Source organism: Peromyscus leucopus, chromosome 14 (genome assembly GCF_004664715.2).
Source record: "Peromyscus leucopus breed LL Stock chromosome 14, UCI_PerLeu_2.1, whole genome shotgun sequence".
In the NCBI taxonomy this organism is placed as follows: Eukaryota; Metazoa; Chordata; class Mammalia; order Rodentia; family Cricetidae; genus Peromyscus; species Peromyscus leucopus.
The window spans coordinates 66,212,220-66,237,736 of NC_051075.1; the positions used below are offsets into that span (position 1 = coordinate 66,212,220).

The 25,517-nt window shown below is 47.3% G+C and overlaps 1 protein-coding gene across 9 annotated transcripts in view; it reads right to left on the bottom strand.

The window, feature by feature from the left end:
• Positions 1-25,517, bottom strand: part of Foxn3 (forkhead box N3) — a 396,979-nt gene that overhangs the window by 130,391 nt on the left and 241,071 nt on the right. For 7 of the 9 annotated variants that reach the window (XM_028886613.2, XM_028886619.2, XM_028886617.2 and 4 more), the window contains one exon: positions 17,938-17,991. The exons of the other annotated variants lie outside the window; for them this stretch is intronic. In XM_028886613.2, the coding sequence (XP_028742446.1) occupies positions 17,938-17,991 (54 nt within the window). The remainder of the gene's footprint in view (positions 1-17,937; positions 17,992-25,517) is intronic. 9 annotated transcript variants of the gene reach the window in all.

A 25,517-nucleotide genomic window follows, 5' to 3' on the forward strand; every position in this document is an offset into this window, starting at 1 on the left:
GTTTCAAAAGCTCATGCCAGGTTATCTCTCTCAGCTACTTCTCCAGCACCATGCCTGCAGGTGCGACGCCATGCTCCCCACTGTGATGATCATGGGCTAACTTTCTGAAACTGTAAGCAAGTCCTCAATTAAATGCTTGCTACTGTAAGTTGCCTTGGTCATGGAGTTCCCTCACAGCAATAGAACAGTGACCAAGACAACCTATGTCCCTGGTGATGCTGTTCTCTATAGCCAGCAGCAGCCCAAGGAAGTGTCCCTCACCAAATAAATGGAACACACATACAAAGAAGCATCAGCCTTGAAAGGGAAGGAAATCCTGACACCTGGCTGCTACAGCATGGCGAGATCTCAGGGACAGTAAGGGAAAGAAGCCAGGCATGAAAGAGCAAGCATTGTCTGATCCAATGAGGTGCCTATTGGGGTCAAAGTCAGAGAAACAGAAAATAGAATGGTGACAGCCTCAACTAGATGGCATCAGTTTGGAAAGGTGGGAAAGTTCTGGAGATGAAGTGAACAATATTATAAATACACTTAACATGACAGAACCGTACATGTTATAGACGGCCAAGCTGGCCAGACATGGCAGTGTCCACCTGTGAGCTCCACACTTGAAAGGTAGAAGCCAGAGGATAAAGAGTTTGAGTGTCTCTTTGCAGAGAGTTGCAGATCAACTTGGACTGAGATATGATACCTGACCCTGCTCCTCCAAAAATTGAATAAATGCAAATGGTTATGGTACAGTCTATTCTATATTATTTGACCACAACTTAAAAATAAGAAAATATTAATAGATTTTTCCTGTGACGTCAAACAACATGGAAACAGGGGTGGCTTTAGAGTTCCTTGTGTTCTTCCTTCTGACCATTCTACTTGAGCAGGAATGAATTCAGGTTTGAACACAGTATGTTTCCCACAGACTCTTGTGTTGAATAATGGTGATGGCATTCTTTTGAGAGTTGATGGAAACCACAAGAGGTGGGGGCTAGCTGAAGAAGTAGATCATTGGGGACATACCCCAAAAGAGAAGACTTATCTTACCACTGCCTCTTTCTGACCCTTACTCTCCGGTTCTTGGTTATGAGGTCAGCAGACATGCCAGACCACACCCTTGGTATGATGTTCTGCCTGACCATGGCCCAGAAACAGCAGAACCGACTACCATGGACTGGAACTTCTGAAGCCACTGAGTCTAACTAACATACATCTCTCCTCCATTATGTTTCCCTATGCAGTGGTCCACGTTAGCCTTGAACTTGGGACCTTCTTAACGCCACCTCCTGGGACTGGATATGCCAAAACCACCAGCAATCATTTCTTCTCTTGAGTTGTTTCTTATAGCTATTTCTCAAAGCAACAGAGTCTACTAACACAGTGTACACCAATTTACTGATTTATATTGGTGAATCTATTTTAGTTCTGTGAAATTAGAAATACAGTACCTCGCTACATTATGGTAAGAAACTCAGTACCTTAGGACTTGGGGTTGGAGGCAGACCGTGGGTGCTTGTTTTTAATAATATGTGGATCTTGGTTTTTCAGCTTGTTCCTTTTTAAAAAACAAAATTCTTGAGCTCCAACAAAATAACTCAACACTCACTGCTCTGTAGCCCATTAAAATGTCCAGGTTAACTCCATTAAAAACTAACAAGAGAGGATGCTTCAACATAAATCCTCGCCCAGAACTTCTTCTAACTCTCTTTTTTTCACTGGGGACTGAACCTAGGTTCTCTTCTACACCAGGCAAGTACTCTACAACCTAGTTATATCCTCAGATCCCTGCCCAATTTTCTTAATTTGTTCATTCAAATAACTATTCTTAAGTGCTTATCAAGTGCTGGGCAATACACAAAGTTGGGGATTGGAAGAGAGACCCAAGATGAACGGGATGCTGTGGGGACTCCCTGGTTCTATGCCAGGCCTCGAATGCACATACACCCACACAAAGGCAGTCTGTGCAATCATCTCACAGCTGGTGACGCTGCCAGCCAACCTCGAGCCTGTGACACTGCACCATGACGAGGGACTCCCAGGTACCATGGCAGGGAAAGGAACTCGGCTGAAACAGCCATCATCTCAGACTAGAAGGATAGAATTTCCTTCGTGTTCCAATCTGATGCTCCTCTCCACTTGGGTGAGCCTAGCCATCGCCTCCAGTTATCTCCCTTCATGGACTTGATTCCATCCTGACCCCATCTCCTGGCTTTGTCAAACAAGGAGGTGATGACAAGCGTGCCTCCTTGCCCACGGCCCAGCCTTGTGCTCAGTCTTATAGACGATATATCTTTCCACTCTTCTCCCGCTACCTACTCATTCTAGGTTCTCCGATTAAACATCACCTAAGTTCAAAGCTATCCCTCAATTCTGGTCTCTTGGTAGGGCCCAAGACAGTATTTTTAATGAGGCAGCATAGTGAACTGCCAAATATATTTAACATCAGTATAACCGCCCCCCCCCAATATATAGGATATAAAACTACTGCAAGTCAGATAAAACCAGATGTTATCTAGTCCATCCACTCACCCTCTCTACCTGCCAAAGGTCAGAGCTAACAGGGAGCAGACCCCGCGGAAGACCCAGGGCCCCAGGTTTCTGTGTCTCCTCCTTCCCCTGGTTCTGTACCACTGTTCTGCTGTCTGTACACTCGACTGGACACTGCTTTCCACACACTGTCAGAAGAGCAAACAACCGGCAGATCCAGAACTGCTGGCATTTGAGACCTGAGATACGCTCAGGAATGGGGAGAAGGCACAGCCCAGGCTTAGACAGGCTCAGAAAACCGCGGGGGACTGGAGATGTCATTTTGTCACAAAGCTCCGTGTGGGCTACACCTGCTAGCAACTCGGAGTTCCTCTTCTACCACCAGTCCCAGATTTGTGCTGATCCAGGCACGTTCTTCTGGGGACTAAGAATTCCTACCAATCCCTGAGGCAGAAGGGAAGCAGTGCTAAAGGGGCCCAGGCAGACAGTGGCTGTGAACTTCAGCCTGGAGGACAATAGTGAAGGGAGGCTGCCATTATATTGCCGATTTGGTTTCTGGCAAGACTCTAGATGAGCTCCTTGTAATGCACTGCAGGAATGGGCTACCTCAACCAGGCTCCTTCCTCTGTACCCTCCTGTGTATGGAGTCACATGGAGTCTAGCTTGGCCTCAAGACTTACTGTAGCCAATGGCATATGAGCAAATACAACACAGACTGGATCTCTTAAAATATTCAGGCTTGTTTGTTCCCTAGTGGGAATTCCTATGCTATCTTGTAAATAAGCTTGACATAGTTTACCACAAGATTTTACATCCCTTCGAGAGAGGTTCCAGTTACCCTCAAAGAATCCTAAATACACAAGTGAGCCCAGCCAAAAATCACAGGGACCAACAATACACATTCCAGTTGAGTCTAGGCCAACCTACCAGCATACCAAACAAGGGGTAAATTACTTAATTTGTGGTGTTTATTATGCAGCAGAAGGTAACTAATATACTGTTCTAGCATGTAAAAACATGCCCAAAAAAGCATGATCCAGAGGCTGCAATTCTCAAGATGGAGTTCCATGTGAAGGTTTTAGTGGGCACCTACCTGTTTAAAAATTAACCGGCAAAAGCCTGTAGGCATTACTAACGAAACTCCTCGGACAAGGCTGTCTGTGTGTGACAAACGGCATAGTCACAGCAGCAGCCATCCTCAGCCAACCTTTCCTATCCACTAAGGAATATAAGACATGGTAATTCTCCCTGAAGTCCTGCCGGCTGCCTCAGCAGTTTGAGTTAGTTCTAGAACAGACCCGTGGTTTCTTCTCTGTGAGTTCCTTCCATGTCCAGGAACCGGAGGAAATCTAGACACCCTGGAGAGTTGCTCACAAGTCATTACACCATGATTGTTCTCTTGAAAGGGCCTGCTCTGCATAAAGTAGCTTAAAATGTCACTGAGGAGAAAGGCGAGCTTCAGCAGGGGTAGAATCAAAGGGACTCCGAGGGCAGACTTCCCTCCTATGATTGTTTCTCAGCAGCACAAATCCCAACAGTTCCCTACCCCCTTCTCTGTGTCTGAGATGGCAAACTCTGATACTGAACTGGGAAACTCTGATACAGCCATCTGGTCAACCTCATCTCCCACACCATTCAGAGGTCCCTCTAGTCATTAGCTGACCTGACATTAGTTAACCCAGGCATCTCTTATACTGTTTATCAGTGAGGGTGTCTTAGAGCCTCACAACTAAACCATTATATTCATTGTATGAGTGAACCATGCTTAACCAACCTTCTGTTTCTCATTCATTCATTCATTCATTCATTCATTCATTCATTCATTCTAAATAGTCATATCCAGTCACAATGCCAGAGAGCAGTTGACAGCCCAAAGGACAGCACCAAAGGTGGGTAACTACAAAACATAACCTCAGGTGACACTGAGACATGAAACACTTGTATGTGCTTCCCACTCTAAGGATATCAAATACGGACTGACCGAAGGACTTTATACACAGAGAGCTAACAGAATGTGCCAGATAGTGGGTAGAGCTGAGTTTCAAACCTGTTACACTGTCACTCAGCTGCCACATGGAGCTGTTGTTAACTTGATGGATCTGGGTTTTATTTTACTAGCAGTGCTCTATGGTGTGTAGATGTAACCAACCGTCTTATTAAATAAGAAACACAAAACCAATGCAAAGAAGAACCAATGCAAAGAAGAAAGCCAAGAGGTCAGAGCCAAGAGCCAAAACCTTACTCTTCCTCCTGCAGTGGTCCTAGCTCTCCGAACCAGAGCTAATTCCTGTGTGTCTGTCTTTCTATAGTGTTTCTGTTCTGCCTTCTCATTGGTTGTAAACCCAACCACATGACCGCCTCTTCACGCCCGTCTGTATAGACCTCCAGGTTTTCTACTGATTGGTATTGAGATTAATGGCAGATGTATTCAATACTGGCTGTATCCCTGAACACACAGAGACTTACCTAGCTCTGCCTACCAAGTTCTGGGATTACAAGCGTATGCCAGCACTGCCCTGCTTTCCTATGGCTTTCTAATAGCTCTGATGCCCCCGGGCAACTTTATTTATTAACATACAAATAACATTTGAATACAAATAAAATATCACCATAATGGTGGCTTAGTTTTAGACAAAATGACATTAAGATGGACTGAAGGGAAAAGTAAGATATTAAAAACAGGCGACTGCAGCAAATCCAGAGGCAAGGTAGGGAAGATCAGGACAGACAATGTCACAGGAAGCCAGGATTCCAGAGATGGCGTTATGTGCAAAATTAACAGGTCTGTGTCTCTGGATACTGGGAGGCAGGGAGAGACAATTCAAGAGGTAGAACAGGCCTGAAATATTTAGGGGAAAATTTAAGGAGTTTCCAAGCCCACTCCTGGTTCAGTAAGTCACTAGGAAGACTCACAGGGCTCACAGCAAAGCAGTCAGTCAATGTAGACGCTCACAAGGTCAAATCCACCACTCACTGTAGTGCCAGCTACCATGCATCTTCCCTACATGAAACATAAGGTGGGCTCTCCTTCTAGCAACAAATCCTGACAACACACGGAAGGTGCTGCCTACATAGAAGTGTGTGTGTCACCCACAGAGCCCACGCATTTTTATTGGCGACAATTCACATGGGCATCCTCCACTAGAATACACCAAAATTCCAGGTGGCTTCCATCAGCCATACAGTGTATACAGCGGTGTGGGCACAGACAGCCAGTGTTTTGGAAAGGTGGGGGAACCCTCGCCATAGAGCATGTTTGCAGACACCAGCCCAGGGCCAAGCCTGCAAGGCCAGTTCTAAGGTGGACAGCCTCCGGCTGCTACATCAACACTGTTCCAAACGTCAAGGAGAGGCCAGAGCTTGTGTTAAAAGGTGGCATCTTATTCAACACACAAGTGTTCAAGTCATCCGCTGACAACAGTTCTCAGTCACATTTGGATGACAGTTCACACCTTTCCCACATCCAAACAGATTGCCAAAAATAAACACAAATACATCTCAAAGCAGGGCCAGCAGGTATTAAGGTTGCTACCAATTACTCACCATCCGGGAAAGGATCCCTGGGAAGATGGCAATCTGCATTTCATTATTCAGATAAGTCAACATTAGGTCTGCTCCAGAATCAAACACAATTAAAGCTTTAATTAACTCAAACTCAAGCAGTCCCATCTTCAAATAAAAAACATTTTCAGGCAATGGGTAGGAGGAAGGCAGAGGTCACTTCATATGGGTTACTTCCTTTTATGCTTTTGTGTTTGAGTGCTGCATCTGCAGTGTGTCAGCAGAGACCAGAAGAGGATGCTCTACCTACTATTCTCTCATGGAACCCGGAGCTAGGCAGGGAGCCAGAAAGTCCCAGCAATCCTCCTGCCTCTGCCCCCCAAACAATACTAGGGTAGGTACACAGAGTCACACCTAACTTTTTATATAGGTGCTGGGGAATTCCAATTTACGTCCTCACACTCGTACAGCAAGGGACTTTGAGTCATCTTCCCAGCCCTGACTTTTAAGAGGAAGGGACAAGACAGAGCCTCAAATCAGAAATACACTAAAAACAATTACTTCTCGAGCCTCCCAAGGGTAGGCACATTTTTACATCCTCATAACTGCAAAGTAACCACTGTAGTGAAATCCCCTCTACCAGCTCTCACTCCATCATTTAGCACATCCTCTCTATTAGCAGAAAACAAATCCACAGCTCCAAATGGACTGTCAGTCATGGAAGGTGGAACAAAAGATTTGGTAGTAAAGTTTGTAATAAGGTGTACTTGCTGTCTCAAGTAGAATGGGGAATTTCTCAAGCTTTGTGGGAGGAGAAATCTCTCAAAAGTTTGCTTCAGGATTATTCACAAACTGGGTCCCCTTGCGTTATGGCTTGAACCTGAAGCTGGGGAGCCTTTAGGAGGCGACACCAGCCGGCAGAAGTTTGAATCACTAATAAAAGGTAATGTCCATTCCTGGTTCCTATTATAGGAATTATTAGTGATCTAGGATCCTGATCATCCATCATGAGAAAAGCCCCTGCTACACCTTCCCACTGCCATGGACTACTCATCCTTGCCCACCATGATGGTCTGAAATGTCCTTTCTTTCTTAGTTGGGTACTGAGATCACTGTAATGCAATGCAACAAGTAAAATAAAGCTGGTATTGACTTTTCTGTGTGTGTATCAATGTGAGAGAATGTGCACACATGTTGTATGCAAGTGCACATGACTGTGCTCATGGAAGCCAGAAAAGCAGGTTGGGTCCCTTGGAGCTGAAATTATAGGCATTTGTGGCATGTCTGGCTTGTTTCATGAGTGCTGAGAGCCAGACTCCAGCCTGTATGATTGATTATACAGCAAGCATTTTAACTCCTGAGCCATCTCTCCAGCCTCTAAGTTAACTAATACACAACCATCTGCTGTGGGACGGTCTGTATGTCAAATTGCTCTGATTGGTCAATAAATAAAACACTGATTGGCCAGTGGCCAGGTAGGAAGTAGGTGGGACAAGGAGAGAGGAGAATTGTGGGAAGCAGAAGGCTGAGGCGGAGAGACTCTGCAGCCGCCACCATGACCAGCAGTATGTGAAGACGCCGGTAAGCCACCAGCCACGTGGCAAGGTATAGATTTATGGAAATGGTTAATTTAAGATAAAAGAACAGTTAGCAAGAAGCCTGCCACGGCCATACAGTTTGTAAGCAATATAAGTCTCTATGTTTACTTGGTTGGGTCTGAGCCGCTGTGGGACTGGCAGGTGACAAAGATTTGTCCTGACTGTGGGCAAGGCAGAAAAACTCAAGCTACAAATGGCGCCCAACGTGGGGCAAGAGTTTCTACCTAAAACCTGAGAAAAGATTCTAAAATGGAGCTAAAAACAGCTTCCTAATTGTCTCTCTCAAATGAACGGCAACCTGCCGGTTTGAGCTACTGGCAGGATCCTAGCATGCGAGCTCGATCTGCAGTATGGCGGGAATGAGGCCTCTGCAAGTGGCACATTAAGCTGCGTGGTGGATTTAGCCTTTGCTAGTACAAAACAAAAAAAGAGGTTTCTGGGCTACACGCTGCTTTGATAAAAGCATAGACCCAGGAGGGCTCCCAGAGCTGGCGGTAAACATACCACCGCCATGTTGGGAAACTGAAGTGGGCGGAGTCAGCAAGCTTAAAAGGCTGCAGTTTAAAGCAATAGGCTCAAGGTAATATAAAACATAAGCCACATAGAGATGGCTATCACACAGAGAATCTGGATTATGTTCTCTTTGATATTCGTAACTGAAGAGAAACATTTGATTGCAAAAGCTGTTGAGTTATGCCAAAATGTGTATTTTAAAGGTACCTTAACTTCAAAATTTGGATGTAAGGATATGTTGCTTTGGAAAGGAGGCTCTGCTTTTGTTTCTACAGAAAGCCAGAGGCTATGGATTTGTTCCAGATTAAGATACATCAGGTTTGACCAGCCAAGACCACCTGAAAGGTCTCTGATGACACCATGGCCCAGATGATCCAACATCCAGAATCGTTTCAAGGCAACTGGCTAAGACGATACGGTCTCACGGACTACTCCATGATCCTAAAATTTTCTTTGTGTCCCATAAGATACAGCGCCCCCCTCCAGCAGGAAGTAGTAAGAGAAGCTACGCCCAAATTCCCAAATATACCAAGCTGACTTTGGAGATGTGTAAAAGTTAAAACCTTCCTTTTAAAAAAAAGAAAGGGGAAGTGCTGTGGGACGGTCTGTATGTCAAATTGCTCTGATTGGTCAATAAATAAAACACTGATTGGCCAGTGGCCAGGCAGGAAGTAGGTGGGACAAGGAGAGAGGAGAATTGTGGGAAGCAGAAGGCTGAGGCGGAGAGACTCTGCAGCCTCCACCATGACCAGCAGTATGTGAAGACGCCGGTAAGCCACCAGCCACGTGGCAAGGTATAGATTTATGGAAATGGTTAATTTAAGATAAAAGAACAGTTAGCAAGAAGCCTGCCACGGCCATACAGTTTGTAAGCAATGTAAGTCTCTATGTTTACTTGGTTGGGTCTGAGCGGCTGTGGGACTGGCAGGTGACAAAGATTTGTCCTGACTGTGGGCAAGGCAGAAAAACTCAAGCTACAACCATCACATAAGACTCTGTTCCAACTACCATCAGCAGCAGGACTCATCCCTCTTGGGGCTCCTCTTCTTAGGTAGAACTGAAATCCTGCTCTAATATTAATAAAAACCAAAGAGAGCGCAGAGCTGCTACTAACATAAGGAAGAAGATGCTAACTGAGATCTAGGGTTAAGAGGCAACTGGGTTAAGAGCAAACAAAATATACCTCCAGGATGTCCTAAACAGAGAGAGACCAGGAAGCACCAGGGGAGCTGTTATGGCAAGTGTAAAACCCAACACAGGATGCTAGAGAGATTGCTCAGCAGTGACGCTCCGGCAGAGGACCAGAGATCGGTTCCCAGCACCCACATCAGGCAGCTGACAACTCCCTATGAATTCCGGTCCCGGGGGCGAGACACCCCTGGCCTCAGTGGGCACTTCCACTCCTGTGCACGGAACCATACCCACACCCACATGCATATGGGACTAAAAATAAATCTTTTAAAAAAATTCCAAGGGCTAGAAAGATGGCTCACTGGTTAAGAATACTTGCTGCTCTGGTGGACGACTCAGGGTTCTTCAGTCCCAGCACCATGTGGTAGCTCACAACCATTCACAATTCCAGTTGCAGAGAGTCTGACCCCATCTTCTGACCTCTGAAGTTACCAGCACACACATGGTTCACATACATACACACAGGCAAACACTCAGACACATAAAACAATTAATTTTTTAAGAGAGCAAGCATGCATACACACACACACACACACACACACACACACAGGAGACACTGTCTTCGCAGAGCTTTTATGAATGGCCTGACATGCAGGAATCAGGGTCGAAGGGAATGGGATCTCCTCAAGGTTAAAAGAAACTGTATTCTGGTCACACCACTCGCTCCCTTCCTAGACTTTGGCTTGAAGACACACTGACCAAATGAGATGTCTTTAAAAAGAGGTCTTTGTGCTCTCCCGATAGATCTTATGTCCAAGTTCACTTGTTGAGAGCTATTCGTGAGTTTCCCTCTCTCGATTCCTGTCTTTCTTCTTCCTTTTCCCCCCTGACAAAAACAACAAGTGCAATTACAGATCAACTGGTTTTTAAGTCTCTCAAGAGCCCCAGGACACTGATCTACACTCCAGGCCCTCAACTGGATTGCCTCGCTGTCTGGACAAAACCCACTAAACTATTTCTTGAACAAAAGCAAGGATCTTTTAGGTGCTATAATCTCATTCCAAATCCTTTTACCCACTCCCTACTCTTTTGGCCCCGACACTGCAATCCTCTTTGGGTAATCTGAGGTCTGGCGGGCACCAGGCCTGCAGTGGCTTTTGCTTTTCCTCCCACTCTGTGCCATTGTTTGCTGCTGGGAGGGGGCACGGTGCCAGGGTTCAGGGCCCCATAATGACTTTGTTCTTACAGGGCAACTGTTAATAATTAGCAGGAAGCATTTTGCCTTTAAATCTCACAGCTTGAGTACTAAAGATCTCACGGTGCCAAGGAAACACTTAATTCCAGGGTGAGACGGTTCCAACGTCCTCCCGTGGGCCTACCCACGGCATTCACCGGCCTCATTCATCTAGTGATAGGTGTGAGTGCCTCTTCTCTGATAGGTGCCAAGCTGAGGAGGAGGTGGGAAGTGGGGAAGAGAGACACGGTTTCCGTCCCCACTCTACCTAAACTCCATTGAGGAGAGGTGACCGCCGGTGTAGGAGCCAGGATACATACTCAAGCACATGCCGTACTAGTGTTCTGAACCAGAAGAGAGGACACGATGAAGGACAGGAAAGAGATCAATATGGCAGAACTGTCCAAAATGAAGAGTATCCCAGGAAGACTCAGAAGCTGACTAAGAAGAGGCGTGCTGGGTAGTTGGGAGTCACAGAAACAGGAAGGAAGCCTCTGCCTGCAACTGTTCGGAGCAGATAAGATGCCTTGAAAGGACCATCCACTGGAATGTTCACGGGGAACGTAGTAATTCACTCACTCGTTCATTCAAAAATAGCTACGTTTTGTGGCACTAAGGGCCGGGTACCATTCTAAAACCTAGATACAGCCGTAGCAGATGCACTCCAGAGCACGGCCCTAAACAAGACAAAGCCCGTGCAGTCAAGGAATTTACACAAAAGAAATATAGAAGATGTGTGTGGTAACCAAAGCTAAGGAGGAATGTCAAGAGGGACAATGGGAAGAAAGGACGGAGGGTCGGAAGTTCTCTTCTAGATGAGGCAGACAAGGAAGGTGTTTATGAGAAGGTGAATCCTAGCGAAGACCCAAAGAAGGGGCAGAAGCATAGCACTGAAGGCGGCCACCCGCAGGGGCCAGCACCGTCCTCAGAGACAGAGAACGAACCCAGGCAAGGACGGAGGCTCAGAAGAGGCATCTGGACCAAGCCGCCAGTGTTCAAGTTCCAGCTCCATTATGTCACTATCACTGTGACCTTGGCCCTGGTTTAGAGGGGCTTGGAATGTTCCAGAAGGGGTTTTGTAGCTCAGTTTCTCATACTGCTCTTGACAGTTCCTCAGATGCAGCTAACAAGCTCCTTTGGACACCGCAGAGACAAGATGCGGAAGTGAACCACCACCATGGGGCGGGGTGTGTGTGTGTGTGTGTGTGTGTGTGTGTGTGTGTGTGTGTGTGTGTACACCACCATGGGGCGGGGTGTGTGTGTGTGTGTGTGTGTGTGTGTATGAGCCATTTAGGAATGAAGAGTCAACTTCAAAATAATTAAACAGCCAAGGCTGGCTCTGGCCAGCACTGGCAGCCTTAGTTCAATAGCCAGAAATTATTCATACTTTCAGGAAGGTGGCAGGACATTTCTAATCTCAGGCAGAGAAAACACTAGGCAAGATGTTGAGATATTTATCCATAGCCACCATGCAGGGGAACAAGAAGAGAACCTTGGCACACACACATCTGGTGGAAAACATCTCCAAGTGTGTCTGTGTACATGTGCTACTGAGTGTGCCTAAACTAGAACATAAAACATTTGTAAATGGACCTACTTACAAGGCAGTGGCTCTCAACCTTCCCAATACTGTGGCCCTTTAATACAGTTTCTTGTGTTGTGGTGACCTCCAACCATAAAATGATTTCATTGCTACTTCATAACTGCAGTTTTGTTACTACTGTGAATCGTAATGTAAATATCTGATAAACAGGATATCCAATGGGCGACCTCTAAGGGGGTCGTGACCCACAGGTTGAGAACCACTGGTCTAGGGCCTTTTAGTTGTCACTTCACTGGGTGGCCAGTATTTCCTGGCCTTGTATGACAGATTGGTGACACAGAGCATGACAGGTGATGCTACATATCCTGACATCATATGGTTAGTGACAGTGCAGGTGGCCCTGAACCAGGTATGTGTGGGTGACTCAAGTTTACACTCTGTCCTTGAGTGCTATGAGAATATCTTCACCTTTCAACAACCACACCTACCTGTCATGTGATATATGGACAGAAGTCAGCCCTATCTAAGACATTGCTCACAGAAAATTACTGCAGGCATGGGGCACAGACCATCTTTAATCTGGAAAACATTTTACCAATGATACAAAGCAACACTTGCTATTTAGGACATGCCTTCTCATTCAATGCATCCCCATTCAACAGCTCCGGGTACCAGGCACTGTGTGGACCCTGGAGGTGAGTACAACGTCAGACCCCTACCTTCTGAAACAATATGCCTTCTTTAATAGATGCGGCCAAACAAGACAACTTTCCTTAGGTAAAATCTTCCTTAGCCCACACCTCATTTCAACTGTCTGGATCGTACAAAACTAACAAACAAAAGATAAAAAAGACAAAAGGGCTTTCAATGTCTGGGCTCCCACAGAATTCTGACTTCACTCACATAATGATCTGACAGGGACAGTTATCAGAATTTTTCTCAGGCCCGAACAATCTTCCCACTGAGGACCCTTGAATACTGACCCTTGTCCCATCCCACAATCCTCCAGCTGCTGGGGAAGTCACCAAGAGTGTGAGACACACAGTCAGCAGCGCACTGGGCTAGAGTCAAAAGTAATGAATTCTCTGATAGAAAATTGATCTCGCTTGTTCCCATAATGTAAGCTCTGTCGAGAGAGCAAACAAACAAGGCTATAATAATTAATTGAAAAGAAAGACTCTAATTAAAATTTTATATTAGTGTACATAATGGCCAGAAATAGTAAACATTGCTTTAAAAAAAATGTCAGAGCTGTAAAACAACAAAAAGCTCTGCCTGTGCAGATAACCAGCAACCACTTAGTATTGTCAGTCAAAACACACACTCCATCTCATCCTCTAGCCCACAGCAAATGGCATGAAGAAAGAAGAGCGTAGAACATGAAATATTTAACCACTTGCATTGGATCCAACTCAACGCCTACCCATTGAGTGTTTCCAACTTCTGACACGCCTTCCCTAACACTTCCTGCGTAGCCAGTACACACACAGATGCGTGCGTGTGTGTGTGCGTGTGGGGGGGCAGTCTGACCAGAGCTGTGGAGGGCTTTGCAGGGGCCGAGTGCAATCACTGCACGTCTACAATTACACCCTTGTAAGAGAAATGGCCGTGTATACACAGGATCACAATGAAGCCTACACATGCCAAGAACCGTCCTGGTGGACCAAGAAGTCGAATCCAGCATGCAGTGAGCTCTTAGGATGTGGTTTGCAGGAAAAACTACACACAGAGAACAACTGAAACATGGATATGAACGCTCAGTTGCAACGGGGACGGCCAAAAGGGCGTTCTGAATATTTCTCATTTCATCCGTGACATGCTCACCCACTGGAGATCTTACTCCTCCCCGTCTAGGAAGCCCTTGCAATGAGCTTGGCTACTGCCATCTTCGGGATGGATTACCAGCCCTGGAGTGCTGGCACATAGCTTAGGAAATCGAAATGAGAGGTACAGAGTCGAAGTTTACACTACGCTGTAAACTTATCTGTGGCTTGTGGACCGGATGTGTAACTTTCACCCAGTGGATTGATGTGGCTCTGCAGATGATGGGATGGACAGGGCTGTCACAAACAACAATACCTCCAGCGAGGTTTCAGGGCAGGACATTTGGTCCACTTCTCCCGACTGCTTGTCTAGCACTCGAATGGTCTACCACTGGAAGAGGTGCCAGGCTTCCGGTTTCCCAGAGCTGTCTAAGTGATCAAGGACGTCACTTTTAATTGTGTAAATTCCTCACAAGCCCGACAGACCGCGTTTGCTAGCTGTCGGTAGTACATGCACAGTCTCCCAGAATCCAGAGGGACTGTAGAGATGGCCCAGCCCAGCCACTGGGTTTACAAGCAAGGAACTGAGTTCTGTGAAGATGAACTGCCCTGGGTGTACCCAGTATAAAACATCTGGGTTTCAGATCCCAGCAGTGTTCTCCCCAAAACAACTGTTAATGGCTTCTCCCACTTCTGTCTACCATCTTCTGTCGTCACCACTGCCTTGCAGACCCTCAACACTTGGAGGAACTCCAAACAGACGGGAGAACTACCCCCAGTTCAGCCGACTGAGATTTCTCCGTCCATCTTCCTGATGGGGTAAGCACTCGGATGATCAATAGGAAACCTGGTTTAGTCACGCACATATCCCAGGGACCCGCGCGAGGAATGTGTGTTAGCCAGGCCTAGGAGGAGGGAAGAGGGGTGTGGATTTTACAGGGTGGCAGGTGGGATTGACTTTAAAATATCTAGTGACTGATACTACATCCCAACCCGTAAGCACCATATGTGGGCCTGGCCACACGGTTGCCAGCCACTTAATAAGTTAGGGCAGGCTTCACCCTCTACTCAGACACGGAAGAGAAAAGACATGGGGGCATGGAAATAGATAGCTTCCCCACATCAAGTAATCATGAGGCTGGAGCAGGCAGGAAAAGAAGGCGGGTACTACGGGGCACTCCTACTACAGGCTTCATCTAGCTCAGCTGATAACGGTTATCAAGTTGATACCATGCCATCAAGACAGGAAAGAGGACGCAAACCCTCCCCATGATATAATCCTCTAGTAGAGAGATCAAACCAGAAACCACATCACTGCGGCAAGACTGAACGCAGTCCTACACACAGCAGGCCCAGCCCAGGGTAAAGGGATCCTTCTGACATCATCAATGAGAGGCTGATTTCCTCCAACAAACCTTACCTTTTTGTATGAATGCAGCAGGAATTAAACAAATTAAAATGGGGATAAAACCCTAGGGCCTTTCTTCTTTTTTCCTAAATAGAGCCAACCGATGAAGTACCCGATACATAAAACTCAGAATGCAGAAGGCCCGTGGGGTTTGGCAGTGGTTCTCAATCGGGGTGATTCTGTCTTCCTGGGCACACAAGCCACTGCCCACAGCCCTTCTGTCACAACTGGCATCTCATGGGTAGAGACCGCATTCTAAATGTCCGACAACGCACGCACGCACAACAAGTTTAAAAAAAAAAAAAAAAGAATTCTCTAGCTCCAAATGCCAAAGTGCTAAGGTGGAAAGGACCGGGGATGGTCCAATACTCCCACAGGTAGATGAGGAGTTTCAAAGTCACCATCATGAGAAGCTGACCCATCCAGAAGAGTCTACCAACCCCCTCTGTTCCCCTTTTACTCCTGGCAATTTTAATGTAACAAATAAATTATGTCTGATGCTCCTTAGCTCCCAGTATCTGCTTCCACTGGTGGAGCCAGAGGCAGGCTCTCCATATTCCCTCAATTAAGGATGAAGACCTGGGGGCCACAGAGGTCCTGACAGCCACGGGGTTGCTAGAAGCACAGGCCTGGCTGGCATTACCAGTAGAGGGGTCAAAAGCAAAAAAGTGCTTGCAGTGAGAAATATCCAAAGTCGCCAGACAGTGGTGGCTCATGCCTTTAAGCCCAGCACTCGGGAGGCAGAGGTGGGCAGATCTCTGAGTCTGGGATCAGCCTGGTCTACAGAGTGAGTTCCAGGACAGCCAGGGCAACACAGAAAAAAACCTTGTCTTGAAATACTCCCCCCAACCCCCCAAAAAAGAACTATCCAAAGTCGTGTAAGGCAGCAGGTGACTCCATTCTGTTGCAGTATTCTGTACACAGAAACTGCTTTGTACTGGAGTTTCAGAGATCTCACTCAGCTCCAAGAAAGACACACACCCCACTTCACCAGGCCGCCACCCCTGCCTGCCTCCTTTCCGGTCACCCCAGTTATTTTGATTCTCAGACGAAAAGGGAGGCAAAAGCGGAGACGGATCTCCCGTGGATCCCTTTAACAGACTCAGGCCTAGGAGTCCGTCACTTAAACGGCTGTTTGCAGAGTGCCTGCAGGTCTGGTAAAGAAGAGTTAAAGGAGATTCCGGCCATTTGTCTACAGGTGAGGGGGAAGTCTCAACTGAAGGATGGGGCGGACCCAAGAAGAAGACCAGGCCACAAGCGGCGGCGAGTCAGGCCTGTCAGCCCAGGAGAGACCATCGCTCAGCTTGCCAGGCTGTGGGAAAGCGGTCTAAAGACTGCAGCCTCAAGACCGCCCGGCCTGTCTTATTTGCCTCAAGGTTCTCCCCTCCGGACCTGGACTCCTAAGGGGGTGGATCCAAAGGAAAGAAGGGATGCTAAAATGCAAAATAAAATGTGCTCTTCCCCTCCCCCAAGAAAAAGTTGTGTGCTTCCTTTTTATTCTTCTTCTGTGCCTATTCTGGGGAGGGTGCTAAAATATATATAGCATGAAACTGCCATCTGAACCAATTTTTTTTTTTTTTTTAAAGTTCAGCTCAGTGGCATTTGGGACATTCCTATTGCATAATCGATTCTGCCCCTGTCTGTTTCCAGACTCGTTCATGACCCCAAACAGAAAACGACACGGGAGCTTTCTGTAACCGCCTTACTCGTAATGCTTAGCATAATGTCCTCACGGCTCCTGCAGGTCGTGGCATGTCAGAACTCCATTCCTTTTTAAGGCCGAATAATACTTCCTTGTGCACATTCTGTTTAACTACCTGTGGATGGACATCTGGGTTGTTTGCACCAGCACTGATTTTTTTTTTTTCCTTTTAAACAAGGTGTTAAGTGTATTTAGAAGTGTGCTGATGTGGAAAAAAGAACAAAGTCCCAGATCCTGTCACTAACCTCGGCATGTGATCATAACCCCCGTACGAGGCTCAAGTGTTTTTCCTTGTAAAGAGGAAGTGAATTAGACGAGCGTTCTCCAGAAGAATTTGGCTGTTCTCTGTAGTAAGAAATAGATGTTTTGTTCTGACCGGCTTCACACGAGCACACAGACGTAACTGAAACCTAAGTCACACAGAGCAGTCGCCCCTCCTGCATGCAATCACTCTAGCATTTTCGATCTACTCTATTATTTCTCGGAAAGAGGAAGAGTTCCCATCACTAAACTGATTTTCCCTCCAGCACTGAGTAACAACTGATGCAAGAGACACTATTTTAGGTCTATTTTTCCCCTCCAAATTGGTATCCCTTAGAATGTGCTAATAATTAGTCCACCATCACTTTTTAAAACATCAGTTTCATAAAAAGTGGGAAACTCTTTAGTGCACGCACTACAAAGAAGTTACTGTGATCTGTATTCCCCCAAATTTTTGGCCATGAAAATTTTCACATACAATCAAAAGTAAAATCCCAACACCTACTGAACACTGTTCCCTCAAGCCATTTGGGGACCTCCACACTGGACAACTATATGGTCCTTTTAATTCCAGTATTCTATGATGTGGGACAGAAATTCTCCACACGGGTTTTCCTTTGCATACAACAGAAGGAAGCACCGAACACAGTAACTACAGCTCCCAAAACATACGCAGCATCCACTCCAGCCTACAGTTGATTTTCACTAATCAATTTCATGTTAAGAACAAGTTCATATTCAGGACAAAATTAAATAGAGAGTATCAAACCCAACAACAATGCATTAAAGACTTAGGACAGCATACCGGAAATGTCCAGGGGAGAGCACAGGAAGAGGCCTGATGACACTGGTCTGGACGCTGTTTGAAGAGAATGCAAAAAGCAGGGGAGAAAATGGTCACAGGGCACAAACTCGGGATCACGATGAGAGGACTAAGACCCTCCCCCGCCCCGCCCCGCCCTGCGCAGCACAGTGACTGCAGCTCATTGTGTTCACACACGAAATCTGTTAGGTGTGTGCAGCTCTGAAGTGTTCTACAGGTGCGCACATTAGGGCACATGCACACACACACACACACACGCGTATACACAGAGACAGACAGACACACACACATGCGTACATACAGAGACAGACAGACACACACATGCGTACATACACAGAGACAGACAGACACACACACATGCGTACATACACAAACAGACAGACACACACACATGCGTACATACACAGAGACAGACACACACACATGCATGCGTACATACACAGAGACAGACAGACAGACACACACACACATGCGTACATACACAGAGACAGACGGACACACACATGCGTACATACACAGAGACAGACACACACATGCATACATACACAGAGACAGACAGACAGACAGACACACACACACACATGCGTACATACACACAGACAGACACACATGCACACATGCGTACATACACACAGACACACATGCACACATGCGTACATACACAGAGACAGACAGACACACACACACATGCGTACATACACAGAGACAGACAGACACACACACACACACAATGTGAGATGATAGAAACATTAGTTAGCTTGACTATAAGAATCATTTTACAATGCACACTCACATCAAAGGGCCAGGTTATAGATCTTAAAAATATAGGATCTATCAAAAGAACTGGGGAGAAATTACAGTGAAGACCCAAGAGTAACTACGAAGAAAGAGCCCGTGGTCTGACTCGGTAATTTCAGCTAGTTCTCTTGTTAGCAACACTCCTGTGGGGATGGATGCCTGAAAGCTGTCTGGGACCTGTTGTGTTTTGTCCCCCCAGTTAACTGGTGTGACGGGGCACATACAAACCCGAATGACCAGTACAGTGCATCACCTGTCGGAACCCACCCCTTGCCTTAGCGAACCTCCAACTCCAAGGCCTGTTCTGACAGACTCTAATACATGTAAACCAAACAGTTAGTCACGTAGTTTTACAAGTACATTCCCTGCTTGTTCCTTCACAAAACACACTGTGTCTTAGTCCATTTTATCACCTGAAGGTGAACTAGAGGATGAAAATCATGCCAGTGCGTATTTAATTTGTGTGTGTGTGTGTGTGTGTGTGTGTGTGTGTGTTTTCTAGTTTTGGCTTTTTTTTTTTTAGTTTGTGCAATACTAGAGACTCAGACTCATGCTTCGAGACTCGTTTTTGATGAATGTTAACAAAATACATTGCTTTATCTACAATGATTTTAAAAGAACATATACCCAAATCCAAAAGGTGGTTATTTTTCCATACAAATACAATTTTAAGAAAAAAAAATTATGAACATTTATTCTCCAGTACAAAGAAAACAAGCTGGATTCCAATGGTGGCATTCAAAGATAAGGGAGCCTCTGGATGCAGTGAACTTGGACTTTCTCTCTTACTAACGTCATTATAAATAACTCCCAAATAATAAAACCAAACTCATCAGTTTGAGGGTAATACCGTATGATCTGTCCTGACTCCACAGCTACCTCTCTATCTTTTCTACACTGGAAGCCATCCTCCTGCATGAACATGCCTACCACTCACCGAGGAGCCTCAGCACCCGCTCCCCCCCTCCCCACACACTTGCCCTCAGCAACTCTTTCAACACCTTCACTTCCTGCCCCTTCCCATGGCTTGTTCTGTGAGCTCCACCCCTACTGGGGCTGTCCAAACCAGTTTCTACCACCCCTCACGCCTCACACCCTCACCCCCCTTTCAAAAGATGTCAACTATGTTACTTTTCTCATCCTGGCTGTGGAATACCTGATCAAAGTATCTTCAGGAAGGGAGAGCGTATTTTTGGTTCACAGAGTTCAACCGTACCGTCCACCCTGGGCAAAGCCCCTGTGGTAGAGCTTCAGGCTTTGGGCACACCACATCCATGGTCGGGAAGCAGAGAGAGGCTGACGCTAGTGCTCAGCTTAGTTCCTCCTCCCTTTTCCCATTGGAGATATGTTGGTTTTATTACTATTATGATGCACGTATATGTGCCCAGCGGGTATGCATGCACGATGCACAGGCACATGTACAGAAATCAGAGGACAACTTTGGGGGCGAGGGGGACGGTCAGTTCTCTCCATCTACCTTGTTTTGAGGCAGGGTCCCTCTCATTCCTGCTGTGTTTACAAGGCTGGCTGGCCTCAAGCCTCCGCCTGGCCTTAGGAGTAGTACGGAGGTTATGGTGCCCTTCGCCATGGCTGGCTTTTTGCACGGGTTCCTGGAGTCAAGCTCGGGGTATCAGGCTTGCACAGCTTGTTCTCTTCCCAGCCAAGCGACCTCCCCAGCCGCTGCTTTCTCCTTCTGATGCGGTCTGACACGTCCAGCTTAGGGTGGGTGTTCACACCTCAATTACGCTGATGTAGAGAAGACCTTAGAGACTGGCCTGGAGGTTTATCTCCTAGGTGACTCTCGACCCGTCATGTTAACGATATTAACCGTCTCCTATGCCATTCCTCCTTGCCAAGGGTTACGTCAACTCTACATACTGGACAATGTTGCCATAAAAGACAGTGGCCATGAGGCGGCAGATCGCAGTGGGGAAAGAAAAAGTGCAAGCATGCTGGTGTGGTCCCAACTCCGCCACCTGCAGCCACGGCTAACCCTCCTCTCAGACCTCACCAATGTAAAAGAGCGGTGGAGTCCAGCTCGCTTGGTTCTTGGGGGATGATGAGAAGGGACCTGGCACACAGTAGGTGCTCAGACAGTGCTTATTGGTGTGCCTCTCACCCTAAATCCACAACAGTTTAGGTTTAAAAGAGAGGAGGAAATCAATTCGAAATTCTTACCATGCTAAAAAGAGCTGACTTCCAGAGTTCATCTCTCAGAAGTCTAAGGCACTGGGCAGAAATAGATTTTTGTTTTACTAAACATCAAAGAGTTGTATTAGAGAAATTCAGATGGTTTTCCTGCAACTTTTGACTTCACCAACCCTGATGACAGAGCACACCACATCTAAGAGCGGAGGGCAAGAGGGGCAGTGTCAGAAGGAGGAACTTCAAAGGGCTTTAGCAAGAGTAAAAATTCCATCGGCATTACCGTGTGGCGTGTTGGTATGTGCAACTGTTCTTTCCTTTACAGAGCTGGGGCGCTGCTGCTGAGTGAGGGGTCTTCGGGACTGAAGATGACCCCCCAACACACACACACACACACACACACACACACACACACACACACACACACACACACACACGCACGCACGCACGCACGCACGCGCACACACACACACAGTAGAATCCTGGGTCTGCAGAACAAGGGACATGGAAGTTCCAAACACAGAGGTTGCCATCTGGGAATAAGGTGCTCCCTCTGTCGACAGGTAGGAAAGACACCACTCAGGGCTTTCTTGCTGAGAGATGAACATTCTCGGGGCAATTCCCTGGGAAGGAAAAGCCAGACTGAGAGCAGGGAGGAGCCAGCTTTGTTCTCATCAAAGAGGAAAAGGACGGAGGGGAAGCTAATGAGTTACTGCCTGAGATGTAAGCAGGATTAAGGGTCTGCTGGAGAAAGCGCACAATTGATGGTCTGGCCAGCCTAGGTTGGAAGCTTCCCCCATTAAGATGAGGGGCTAGGGGTGGGTGCTCCAGCCCTTACCTTTCAAGTGCCTGTCAGGAGCACAGCAGGCCTCAAAGCGGGGCTTCTTAGCAAAGGCACAGGAAAGTCACAAAGCTGGACCGTCCCAGGCCCGGGGCACCTAACATGCACTGGCCCTCCTACTGGAGCCGGAGAGTCCCATCCCCTGACCGTCTCTGGTACCTGGGGGTCAAGAGCCTGCAAATAAGAACCTTCCCACGCAGAGGCAGCATGATGCGTCTCCTGGGCTTCAGGAATAACAGTGTCCAGAGTCGGGCTTCCTCTACCCACAAGGGGCACAGCAAGGCTGGGAGGCAGAAACACCTACCTTGCCCAAATTACCCAGGGACCTCAGAAGAAAGAAACACAGAGCCTCGCTCCTCGTTTCCCTCCAAATGCGACTAGACGTGGGGCTGAAAATACTTTGAGCTATTCTCACAATGTGTGCTGGCCATTGTAAGAGTAACCACCCACCGGAAACTATCTCCCAAAGAACCTCTACGTAAACCTTTGCTTAAAAACCCACGGAGAAGACAGCACTTACAGTGCGGCCCCGTTTCCACGGATTAGAAAGTCTAAAAAGACACGTGGCGACACAAAACCAACCAATACGTAGTGTAGGCAAAAACTAGACCACGTGATTGTCGAGGAAAGAGAAATCGTACGCTGCTCTTCTAGGACTAGGCACGAGAGCTAAGCGTCCTACCCATTTCCTTAATGTAATATCCCAAAGGCCTCATGTGAGACAGGCATTTAAACCACAGCAGGGGTGACAGGAGGGAGGTTCAGGGAGTTGAGGTACGTGGCCCACATTCACTTGCTGATGGAGCGACCAAGCAATAGTCACTTTCTGAGACTGGGTCTGGACCAGGTGTGCGTACAGAAGCTGGGAGGGAGCCTGGTGGGCCTACTATGCCAGTCTGCAGCAGGGCAGGCGTGTGGGTCTTACATCCTGCTCCATCAAAGCAGACAAGCGTCACGTTGACTGGCTGCAGGCCCAAGATGGAGTCCTGCTTCTGAGTGCCGGCCCACAACGGGGCAGCCCTGGGGGAAGCCGCTGTCGCTCACCCCTTGACAGTCTGACATCTTTAGATCACTTTCATTTCCCTGCTCCCGTGTTCCTTCCCAGCTGGCTTCTTCCTCCCGAGGGTGGCCCAGCTGCTACATCCATCTGCAGACCAACTGAGGGCCCCTCCACAGCAAGGGCAGGTCAAGAGGAGGCTGGGCATGGAGACTGTGGGTGGGACAGACTTGCTGAGGTCTGGCCAGCATATTCTCCCTTGGGCTCTGCTGCAAAGTGAAGAGAGGTAAAACCTCTCTATGTGCCTCAGTTTCTCCAAAGGATTTAAAGAAAAGGTAGGTGGGGAATGGTTTTAGCTCAGAGGGGGGGGAAGGAAAATGAAATGCTAGTTAAAAACAAAGTCCTTGGCTGGGTGGTGGTGGTGGTGGTGGTGGTAGTGGTGGCGGCGGCGGCAGCGGCGGCGGCGGCAGCGCTCGCCTTTAATCCCAGCACTTGGGAGGCACAGTCAGGCAGATCTCTGTGAGTCCAGGGCCAGCCTGGTCTACAGAGCGAGATCCAAGACAGGCACCAAAACCACACAGAGAAACCCTGTCTTGGGGTGGGGGTGGGGGTGTCCTTTTGCTCAAAGGCCTCACAGTTGGAGAGGGAAGAGGGGGAAGGGAGCAGAGAAGGGCAGGGAAGGGAGGAGGAGGCCAAAGGCAGAGCAAAAAGGAGGTAGAAAGTTACAAAGCATGGAGGACTTGCTCTCTGTCTGTGCTTTCCTGTTCACCTTTACTCTTCATGAGCACGGCCATAGGGAGGGAGCCCGCTCAGTTCCTCGGAGGCACAGGGTGGGGTGAGCAGCTGGTGAACAGACCTCTACCAGAACTTTCCATGCAAAAGTAAACACACAACACGTCTCAACCTGGCCTGCTGTGATTAGCAACATGTTCTCAAAAAAAGATAAGATTAGAAGACATGTCTGGTGGCTTATGGATGTTTTCTCCAGACGACCTGAGGATCATCTCCAGTTGGCGGGGACTCTGGAATTCCTGATGCTTCACAGATGATGGTTCGATAAATAATACTAAGCAGGACTTGATGTTTGAAAAAAAAAAAAAAAAACAAAGGCTAAAGAATGTGATCAGAGATTCTGGACAAAAACCACGCGATCCTACAGGGCAAGAACACCAGTTTGACTCCTTCAAGAAGACTCCTACCTATAGAGGGTGGGTGGTGTTCCCAGTAATTCACTGTTTAATGGGGGGAAGGTCTGGATGATTTGGTGCACCACTTTTGGAAATGATCTTATGCTTAGCAAAACACTGCAAAGATAATCTTACTCACATGGAAGCAAGGGTCACTAAACAAGGGAGGTAACTGCAGGGCCGGTGACAGAGAATAAAGAGTAACTAAATCAGGTCCATCTTGCACTAGAACTGACCCCTCACTTGTGAGGAGCAAGGGCAGGCCTGCTGGCCCTGATGTTTGGTTCACACTTCACACTGTGGACTTGGAAAGCTGTAAACATCAAGTCAAGTAAGTACACACGACCCCACCGCACCTCGCTAGCAGCTCCACAGATATAAGATCTCAATCTGGAAGGGGAGATGTTGAGTTCTCCAGCAATGGCAAAGCCCGTTAGGATGACCCAGGCAGTTCTGACCAGCATCCACCAGGGTCACCTCATCCCTTCTGTCCATCCATCCCCGCTTCAACCCAAGCATCCACCCAGCTTTTGATATGTCTCTTCTAATAAGAGATCTTTCTTCTAAATTTGAGCCTAGATCTTTCTATGACTTCTACCTCTTGGATCCAAATCCCTCTTCACTGATGGTGCAGGTACCTGGCTGCTATGTTCGCCTTCTCTGAGAGATTTCTGGCCGTCACAAAGGATCTCCTAGCCAGCGCCAGTGCCTTCCTGTTATCTCAGAGGACCCCCCTCATATGGACAGAAGCCTTGTAGAGAGAGGGGTCTTTGATGGTGGTGGTGGTGGGAACGAGTGGTCAACAGACACTTACCATTTATTAAGATCACTGACTACACCTCACTATCATTCTGACTGACACAATCCATGGCTACATACAGTGAACAAATCCTTCTCCTGTTTCTCAAATCTCTTAGGCACCATGGATTTCACTGCCTCATCTAATTACAGTGTGTGTGGTGTGTCTGTGCCTGTATGTCTGTCTGTCGCACATATATGAATGATGGGGAGTGGGCCACTAAAATTGACATCATGCATCCTTCTCTATCACTCTCCCCTGTATTTTCTGAGGCAGGGTCTCTCACTGCATCTGGACGTCCAATGATTGGGCATGGCCTGTGAGTTCCAGGGATCCTCTAGTCTCCTCCTTCCTAGTGCTAGGATTACAGACGTGTGATGCTACACATTTCTTTTCACATGAGTCCCCGGGGGGGACCCAAACTCAGGTCCCTCACACTCGAGCAGAAAGCACTTTGCCCACTGAACCATCTCCGCGCCCCGCCCCCCCATATTATATACATTTCCTTTTTACTACTGGATGTGTAGTTGTGTGTGCTGCATGTGGGAGAGTAAGGGGACAACTTTCAAAACCGGTCCTCTTCTTCCATCTTCACGTGGGCTCTGGGGACTCAGCTTGGGTCAGGCTTGCAGAGCATAGAAGGGCCTCACCAGCTGAACCATCACACCACCAGCCCTCATCCTCTTTTTCAATCTAGAACATCCCAAACACTTGATGTAACGAGAAGCTGGAGAAGGAGCAGGCTTGGGTGTGGCCGAGGCTTGGGGTTTGTCGTTTGTTTGTTTTGTATTTATG